This window comes from Zea mays, chromosome 7 (genome assembly GCF_902167145.1).
Source record: "Zea mays cultivar B73 chromosome 7, Zm-B73-REFERENCE-NAM-5.0, whole genome shotgun sequence".
Taxonomy (NCBI): Eukaryota; Viridiplantae; Streptophyta; class Magnoliopsida; order Poales; family Poaceae; genus Zea; species Zea mays.
In genome coordinates this window covers 139,959,614-139,969,237 of record NC_050102.1, presented here as the reverse complement: position 1 = coordinate 139,969,237, position 9,624 = coordinate 139,959,614, and the positions used below count along the sequence as shown (strand labels likewise).

General features: G+C 40.5%; 1 protein-coding gene and 2 pseudogenes across 3 annotated transcripts; all 3 read right to left on the bottom strand.

Moving 5' to 3' along the window:
* On the bottom strand, positions 1 to 4,031 carry LOC100284966 (protein brittle-1). Its single transcript, NM_001157861.2, has 5 exons — positions 3,719 to 4,031; positions 2,405 to 2,499; positions 1,215 to 1,548; positions 866 to 1,103; positions 1 to 695 (listed from the first exon to the last, which is right to left on the bottom strand). Exons 1-5 carry the CDS (start codon positions 3,917 to 3,919, stop codon positions 439 to 441), a joined length of 1,125 nt encoding a protein of 374 aa, NP_001151333.1. The 5' UTR covers positions 3,920 to 4,031; the 3' UTR covers positions 1 to 438.
* A 2,383-nt stretch (positions 4,032 to 6,414) lies between these two features.
* Positions 6,415 to 6,729, bottom strand: LOC103632949 (CMP-sialic acid transporter pseudogene; annotated as a pseudogene). The gene is made up of 2 exons (XR_002263505.1): positions 6,555 to 6,729; positions 6,415 to 6,490 (listed from the first exon to the last, which is right to left on the bottom strand). The product of XR_002263505.1 is annotated as a CMP-sialic acid transporter pseudogene (transcript).
* Positions 6,730 to 7,308: 579 nt separating this feature from the next.
* Positions 7,309 to 9,375, bottom strand: LOC109940770 (ubiquinol oxidase pseudogene; annotated as a pseudogene). Its single transcript, NR_163565.1, has 4 exons — positions 9,255 to 9,375; positions 9,046 to 9,088; positions 7,426 to 7,741; positions 7,309 to 7,353 (listed from the first exon to the last, which is right to left on the bottom strand). The product of NR_163565.1 is annotated as a ubiquinol oxidase pseudogene (transcript).
* Positions 9,376 to 9,624: the final 249 nt, after the last annotated feature.

Sequence of the window (9,624 nt, the reverse complement as noted above, 5' to 3'; positions counted from 1 at the left end):
TGACATAGGTAGCAAACAGTGTATATTTCAAAATAAGAGTTTGAGTTTCCCAAACTGGTTGGGAATAATACAATTAGAAGAGCTCTGCTGGAATGAAATGTCTAGCTCAAACTGGTTGGTAGAGGAGTTTCCCAAAGTCCAAACTATGTCTGAGTCAGCTCGATTAGCTAAACAATAGTCCAGAGAAGACACTTAGCGGTTCCACTTATATAGGATACATAGATGATAGATATACATTAGGAGTTCATGAAGTCCGTTTCTTAACCTATAAATCAATCAGATTCAGAATTGATGACACAGCAAATGCTTCCACTCAGCCGAAAAGAGAAACACATCCTATCTACCCATTCCCAAAACTGAAAATGGGTCAGAACTCCCAGTAAAATGAGCAAACTCCATCTACGACAACGCCTCCATTGTTCAAAAACAGCTTGTTCGCTAAGCGTGCTGCCTGTCCCTGTCAGACAGAAGAATATCCTTCCATGCCTCGTAGAACACCCAGGTCATGCCGGAATTTGGCATGACCTTCAGGCAGCTCGCCCCCCACCCACGGTAAAGCCCCAGGAAACCCTCCTCCCGGATCACCTCTGACAAAGCAGCAATCATGTTCGGCGGGCACTTCCCCTGCAGAGCGCCGACCATCAGTCGCTTCCTTGCTACTTCCAGCGGGAAACTGATCGTGCTTGCAGTGAGACCTGTGGATCCAGCAGTAAAATTTCAGTCCTATTTGCTCAGACTCCAAGTTATCATGAAATAGAATGGCCTTGACTTTTCTATCTCTTCGTCAATTTAAGACAAAATGTTGCAGTAGTAAGCCACAGGTGACTGACAGAAACTAGATGCAATGAGATGCTGATTCATTTACCTGAAAGAGCCCCAATAAGTAGAAGCTCAGGGCGACTCAAAGATGACTTTTTATGGAAGCGGCAGTAAGAGGTCTTGACCGAATCATACATAAAATAGTAGCATGTGCTGTAAGGAAGCATGCCAATTAGTGTTGGACAGAGGCCAGCATAGAGACCACCTAAACCATCAGTCTGATAGATCTTGCTGAAGGCAAGGCTAATGCTTGGATAAACCTCTCGATTGATAGTCAAGCGATCCTGACAAAACATCAATAATGTGACATTAAGTAACAATGTAATATGACTTCTACAGCTGAATATACGGTTAAAGAACAAGCGCTATCTGTCAACAAGGACTCAATTCAGTACCTTGATAACTTCGAGAGGATGGCATGCCAATGTGCCAGCTATTCCAGCAGCAGCACCAGCGATAGCAACCGGAGATAAGAAGTGAAGTGGAAGCTCAATTTTCATATTACCAAGTTGTATCTTTGGGTATCCATCTTCTTTCCATTTCTCTTGAGCTTCTATCATGCTCCTCTTGGCACATTCAAATGTTCCGAGTTCAACTGCTTGTGTTGGAATAATGCGGAGCATGTTGATTGTATTTCCTGCCCAAAGCCCTTGCCACCCATTTTGTTCAATGATCTCCACCAAACTACCAAAAATATGCCTAGACCCTACTCCTACAACCATCCTTGTCCTGAAATTAGTACAGAATGGTATATGTGACAATTCCTTTGGCTTTAATCAATAGCTAATTATGAAACTATTCTTATGATGTTGAAACAAATCAGCCAACATCATTTGTTGAACTACATGTTTCAACGGCACAGATGAAATAACTTGCAAAATTTTAAAATAATGTCTGCTGCGCACAAAACAAAATAATATATTTATACATGACAAGAAACTCCTCCTTTTCACTGATAATCCCTTCATCCTGAAGCATTCAAAATTTGTCCCAAATTATAAAGGATTTTAGGTTAATTAACATGCTTACCTACCATTAATGTCTATTGTCAACCCAACCACTAGGCTCGAAATATGGTAAGCACAATATCTCCCCATGATTAAGAGGTTGCATTTATCATTTGTTTTACCCCCAAAATCTGTCCTAGAATTCCTAGCATAGCTTATGTTTCAGGACAGAGAGAGTATAGGGTTTTGGTTATATGCAGCAGTAATATAATGAAAAACTGCAAGGAGAGAAAGAAAGTGTTGTCTGCCAAATTGGATGCGTTAAGGGCCCAATACCAGAAACATCTGTAGCACATCACTAAGGTAGTGCTCTGGAAAAACTAAGTAATTTGTGAATTATCATTGTCATCTTTCAGAACCAAACATCATGCAAAAGATAAATGTGCTATGGGTAATGGGTAATTATCTGGTTGGTGCAATATCTCATCTCGGAAATGCATAATAAGAAGCGATGAAAAGCAAGCTTAAAGTTTCAACGTTGAACAAACTAGATGTAGGATTTGCATCTACGTTTGTAATGTGTAAACAAAAAGGCCAAGTGCAAAAGTTAAAGCTAGAGATAAAAAGTTAGTGAATACCTGATAGTCTCTAGAGGAGCAAGAATAGCCTTTGACATAGCACCAGCTAGTGCTCCACTAGCAAATTCTCTGGCCTCTCTGCTCTCCAAAACAGTCTGCAGTGAATTGGATACAAGAGGACTAAAATAATCAGTCAAAAATCATCACTAGCTTCAAAGTTTAAATTCATAAGGCATCTATGAGAATAGGAGTTGAAGCAACTTCTCTATGGAAAGCCTAGCTGCAACTGCAAGTGTTTTGGCATTGTGTGGTTGTCAATGTACCAAAGAATGAAAAGGGCAAGGGGAACAGAGACAACTGAACCTTTATGCGTAAACATCTTCCAAGTACGTGGATAAAGACCACAGGAGGGATGGATAGAGAAGCACAAATACCATGCCATCTGTGAAAGAAACATTTTGTCCAGACCTGTAACGGATATATCCAGCCAAACCACACCTTTTTCAAACTTTGCTTAACATACGTTTATTCCGTTTGACTTCTGGAAGCACGTTTGATCTTCTCTTCAAGGTTTTCAACCTTAACCAAGTATGTGGGTAACGCTTATGTAGAGTAAAAGCTATTCCTCATAGCCGGTGAGTACAAAATGTTAATATTTCCAACTGTAGCCTACGTTTGGGATTCGATAACCAATTATCGACCTAGGTTGAGGAAAATCAGAAAAGGAAAGGCACATGTGCATCGATTGTATGCACGATGTGGTCCTAACTCCTAAAGATAGCATAGCATCATGCATACCTTAATTGTTGTTCATCAATGGAAATTTAACAGAAGGACTATGACTGAGAAAATAATAAGTTGGAAACGATTATTTGGATGAAGCCACCGAGATGAACGCAAGCATAGAAGGCATTGTAGAACCGTAGAAGCACAGCCCTTATCGACAGGAACAGGAGGCACCTACAGTTGACAAGACTACTGGTGTCTCGGTTGGAAGCTGAACTAGGCCAAAACTCTGCAACGAGGCAACATCTGAGATGACCAAAAGAATCTTCACCGCAGCAAGTTATACTTGCAACAACGGTGGGAAAAAATCTCGCGTGATCAAGGACAGTCCGCATACTTAGCACTTTAGCAGCAAAAAGGCACGCCCTTGTGACAACGTAGGAATCTGAAACTATGTGCCGAATCATAGAAATCAAAAGCCTAAAACTAAACACGCAAGTCGCAACCAATGGGGGAAAGCGCAGTACGCCAGTTTCAATTAGTTCAGAAAAAAAAAGAGTAACCGGCCAAAATCGAAATACGCGTCCCTTCCATCGCTCCAGAAACATGGGATTGGAAGCACGTAAAATCAGGTGGGGATTTCCTTACCCTCACGGCCCCTCCGACGTCCGGTAGCCTGACGCCGATGGCCTCCGCGACCTTGGCGCCGTCGAGGCCGTCGTCCTGAGGCAGCGCCATGACGAGCAGCTCCTTGTAGCCGCCCCCTCCTGCCCCCGCGCCCGGGCCGGCGAAGCCCACGCTGGCGAGCGATAGCTTCCCGCCGCCGCCCGGCGCATCCTGGTAGCCCATGGCGGCGCGTGACCGCTTCCCTCGCTGCGCTGCTTTTGGATTTTGGGGGGCGGAAGTTAATAGCGGGGATGCAGGGGTGGCCAGTGCGAACGTTGTCTGCACTGCTTTGCTTTGCGGTCCAAAAATGTTTAGTACATACTGCTGTTTTGAATGGCACGTATCTCGATGTGGTGTTTGCATGGTGACGACAGCACATTTTCAACCATCAAGGCAGGTACAACCTACACACCGCTAAACGGTACTCCAAGTATAAGACACAACTAAAACATAAATAATATAATGGTCATGTCTAAAACATATGTCTTACCATATTCATTGTACTAATTAGAGCATTCAATAAATTAAAGTGACCAACCAACTAGTCTCCTATCTCGAACATAGAGCTAAGACATTGTGTCTTCGTCAAGATACATGTCTTTAGTTTTTTTACATTCACCCTCTAGACACACTCTAAGACACAACTTAAGACACTCATTGTACATACTCTCGTCATGTCTGCACAGAAAAAAATACTTTATTTGTGGTCCCGGGTATGCGTGCGATGTGTAAATCACTGACCTATGGAGGGTGCGATCATAAAAGAGATGAAGGGGAGAGTGGGTCAGGAGTGCGGATGTCAGGGTTGTCACGTAGCTAGGGGTAGCAAGGATTGATTAAATGAGTAGAGAAATATTTGGATTATGATTTATTATCACCCTTAATATGCAGGGCGTAACTCACTCAAATGTCAATTTAGGCCTTATTCGGTTATTCCCAATACACATGGATTAGATGAGATTAGAAACAATTAAAAAGAAGTTTGATATGTTTGGGATTCAAACTCATCCAATCTCACTCAATCCACATGGATTGAGAGCTAACCGAACAAGCCCTTAGCATTTTATTTCCTCTATCTCTCTAATTAATAGCATTACTCTCTTTTTTTATTACTCATTTAACTTTGAGTTCCAAAAACCCTAATTAATTGGCATCATTTTTTTCTTTTGTTACCACTCAGTTTATAGTCGTAAGAACCTTGGAATTAAGCAATTAAGAGATTCTGCTTGTCAGCTACTCCCTTCGGTTATTTTAGAAGTCCTTTTATAGCACTAGATCAGGAGGCGCACTTTGGTGCGCCCTACAGTAACCATGGTTATGATGAGGCATATCAAATTGGAATTATAATAAAATCTTAATTTGCGGTAACAATTAGACAAAGCAATATGAAATGCAAGAGAAACATAATTAAGTACATCTCTAAAGAACACAGTACCACGCATGGGATCATATCATAACGCTTGATCAGATAGACACAGGCATGAACATAAGACAAGATTTGCCATCAACAGACTAAATATTTCTCTCATATGTGTCCTCACAGGATCGCAAGAGCAACAGAAACACTGGGAATCCTTTTTACATGCATCAGACCCAAAAACAAAGTCTGAAAGTCTTAATGCCATCACAAGATTTTTCTGCTTAACCACCTAGTGGGACTTGAGACTTAACATGGACCATAAAAGAGGCCATCCACAACGAAGTCTTTTACCAAAGAGCCATCCCTGGCTCCATGGACCACAAAAGCTTGGAGATTTTCGGGAAGTCACGACTCAAAAGCTTGGAGATCTCCAGCATCCCAACCTTGTCCCTCCCACCAAACAAGCTTCTGAGTGTGGCGTCACAGTTGATATCTGTTTTCTTGTCTTGGTTCTGCAAACCATGGAGAGTTTTTCTTAGTTCAAGACACAAAACAGTCTCGATGCAGACAGCTATAGTAACCTGATATTACAAGGCAACCAAGAAAATTACAGAGTACTCTCCAAACTAACAAAGCAAGGAGGCTAACATGCCATAATATTTTATTTTACTACGGCGGGTACAGGTAGCACAGAGGATTATGATTCATCAGACGTGTTACTAATTGAATTATTTGACAAAATCAGTTAAGTCACTCATGATAGTCATGAAGTTAGCCATCAACTACGCACTGAATGGAAAAAGGAAAGCCAACACAACTACAGTTATCTCGATCCTTCAAACTGTGCAGGCAATAATTCAAATATATATATATATATATTCTCAAACACCAATAAATAAACATCTCCGAGAAGATCGATACCTATGTAAGATTCTTTTTTCATATACATGCAATGCACAAGCTTTCTACAATAACAGTATTCTCAAGACAAGTAATCAATAATTCAGTGAGATAATCTGTGTTTGTTCTCAGAACAACATTCTGTTCAACCTAATCAATAATTCATAATGTTCTTTATAGTTAATGTCCAAGTTAGCAAAAACAGACAGCAGTGGTAGACTAAAACTCGAATTGTGATACCATAGGGTAACACACTTTTTTTGTGGTATAAATGTGAAAGCAATTTTTTTTACAACACACATGGAATTCTCTCATAAATATATGTAGCACAGTCCACAAATGCATAAGCAATGTGATTCAACAATTGTGTGGGGCAAGTAAACCAGCAAGACAAAGTACTGAAACAAGATTAGCTGACCTTAAGCTGGAAGCAAAATGACTTTCACTATCACACTTTGTTTGAGCCCATAAATTTGTTTTTCCTCATAGCAAACCTGCAAGCACGGTGAAATAGAAGCCGATAGCTAAAATGACTAATTTTAACAATAGTAACAGTACCTTTTATAAACCTTGTTGCAGTGTGGTTGAAGTTTTCCAACTGAGTGTAGGTACACTGAGATAGACACCACACTGAAGTTTAGTACATTATTCTGTCATGAGTTTGAAAGCTCTGATCAGCAGAGGATGTGCAACAAAATTATCATTAACACTTATGTGGATCCAAGGAAGGATGCGAGGGATACATGGAAGCTGAACAAGAGGACTGATACAACTGTTGTCAGAAGCATTGCAACCGAAATTGAATAAACCTGAAAATACATAGTCAGTAAAACTTGTAATGCGACTGCAAGCAGGTGTCAGCCAGTGCGACACCGCAGCCACCGGGGCGAAGGGCTGCTCGGTGATGGAGTCGCCTGAGAGCACCAGTTGCGAACAGACCATTTCTTTGCAATTCACCTGCCCGAAAGTAGAATGGGAACATTTTTGGGGTGACAAGAACAATCTCCTATTAAAGCAGATATCAAACAAAACACACACACTTATGCTTGATAGGAAACACATTATGATTGAATGAATGCAAGTTCTTCATTTCAAATACTTTCTTATGCTCGGTAGTAGAAATCCTCGACACACGTTGCGTCGAACCAGCAGCGGACATAATTGGGTATTTTTTATACTGCAAACTGAAAAGGGGAGGCAAGTCAACAGAAATTATAAAGGGCGGGCGAATAGAAGTTTTTTGGCACTCAAGGGAAGCGACTGAGGTGGTCATGTTACCTGGCTGCAAGGCTCATTGCCTCTGGAACGGATCCACATACCATTTGCAAGATAAATCCACCTGAAAGCTAAGCAGGACCTGAAAGGTTTGGAACTTTGGGTAAACACAAAGCCATAATAGAAGTGTAATAGCAAGGTTAGACAGACATACCAGCATAGGAATATAATTACATTTATACAGTCCATACTGGAAAATACCATTTCACGTCTTTTCTTTAACCCATCCGATCGCACAGAAAATAATATAACCAGTCCATAATGGAGATCATTTATTCAGTTAGATGCCTAACAAAGATCTAATTACAAAGAAGAATCTACATAAACTTTAATCTTAGGAACTCAAACACCTAGTCGTTATAAAAATGGGAACAGAGACAAAACCTCACCATCTAAATTCTACCTGCATATGCAAACCTCGCAGCAGCCTCTGACTTGACATGGATTGAATCAAGCTGCGCCCTCCTCTCCTACACACACATCACACATGCACCCACATCACCGCACATCAGCTAAACCGCCCAGCAACTGAACTAACCAAGGGCCTGATCCAAAATGCAGGAGAGAACAACTGGTTACCTTCTCAGAGCGCTTCTTCTCCCGGGCCGACTCCTTAGGTGGCGCCTCCTCTATCCTCTTCCTCTTGCTCCTCTATTCGGGAAAAAATAAGGATTCAATTGAAAAGTTATAAAAATGTTCACTTCCAACATATTCTGTTCTCCAACACAGTCTAAAAGTCTATTTCATATGTATTAGCGGATCAGGTGAGGGCTGCCCATAGCTCTAGCTGCTTATTCCCTGATTCCTTCTTATAATATTTTATTACTTTTGTATAAAGAAATATATGTAATGTAAATGTAAATCATATGTACTATGTTGTACATGATTTCATTTTGATTTCTCTCAGGTTGTGGAATATCACATTTTGGCTGGTTCTTGAGTGTGAGTATAGACAGATCTAAAACCATGTTTACATCATGAACCATATGATGCTCCATGTAGTGCCTTGGTAAGGAGCAACATAGCTACCATGGCTAGGAAAGAAAGTAAAAATGATTTCCTCCATGCATGAAATGCGGTATGTTGCTCATGCCATATTACCATCCACCCCATCCTAATCTAAGCTGTCTCAAGGTAAGGACTATTGTTTTACTGCCAGAGCTCCAATGTATGAACCTTAACTTAGGTGTACTTAAAACCGGGAAATAGTTTCATATGGAGCTAGGTATGGTTCTGTTTACCTAAAGGATCACTTAGGAAACCTCATGGAAAATGTGTTTTAATATGCCTCAATGGTTTACTGTCTAGGGGATTGAATATGCAACCTCACCTGTCTGTGCCTTAGCGCACGTATTGGATGACAACCATCTGAGCTATGAATAGTTACCCCTGTTCTTATTTAACTTGGTTATTCCAATTTATAGGCTTCAAGTTTAGAAGTATTTGACTATAGTATCTTGGTTTCAAATTTAAGAAGCAGACCAAGGGAACGACATTTATAGGCATTCAGACCATCTATCCCTCCCTTCCCTTCACTGTTGTTCAGATGATGTGACTATAATAGCATTCCTTTTTATTACCTTTCTTAGCTTAGAATTTTTATAGGCTCCAAAATTATAAGTAGGTTGCTCAGTGTTGAACATGAGTTCATTTGAGTCAGGCATCCCCACGAATAAAAATACTAAGACAAATTGATACACTGCACATGGATCAGCTAATTAAAACAAGTAATAGACGAATACTGAGAGCACAAAAGATATAACAGCAAGTTTACCTATTTTAGGCCTCCTGGAATCTTGACTTCTTGATGCGTGGAACTCATCTGAAGGGCCAAAAAAGTTTTACAAGCAATTAAAATAGAATGAATTGTTGATGTATACCGTTAATATCCTAAGGACATGAGTGACTGTCTGGTTCAATGTCGTGACATGGATAAAAGTACTAAGTCAGGTTCAACAATCAAGCCCATTAAGACATGCTTACCTTCATGGAGCCTGAGGAATTCGTCATAGGAGGAATACACATGTCTCTCCACACACCTGGAAAAGCAATCTGTACTATTCATGGTTGCAAACGTTATCACGACCAAAGAATATGAAACAAGCATGGGTAAATTGTTCAATGCCTAATAGGCATGAGTTTATAACTATAGAGTCACGCTTATAAGTGTTGACCGATTGAGCTGGACTTGAATTGACAGTGTTGACCGATGCTACATTGTTAAGCTTTTTGTTGACTGGGTGATTATCATAACTAATATATCAACCAATGCGTATCAAATGCAGTGGAGGAGAAACCATAGTTGTTTAACAAACCAAAGCTATTTTATCAAACCTGTGGTCCCTATCTTGCA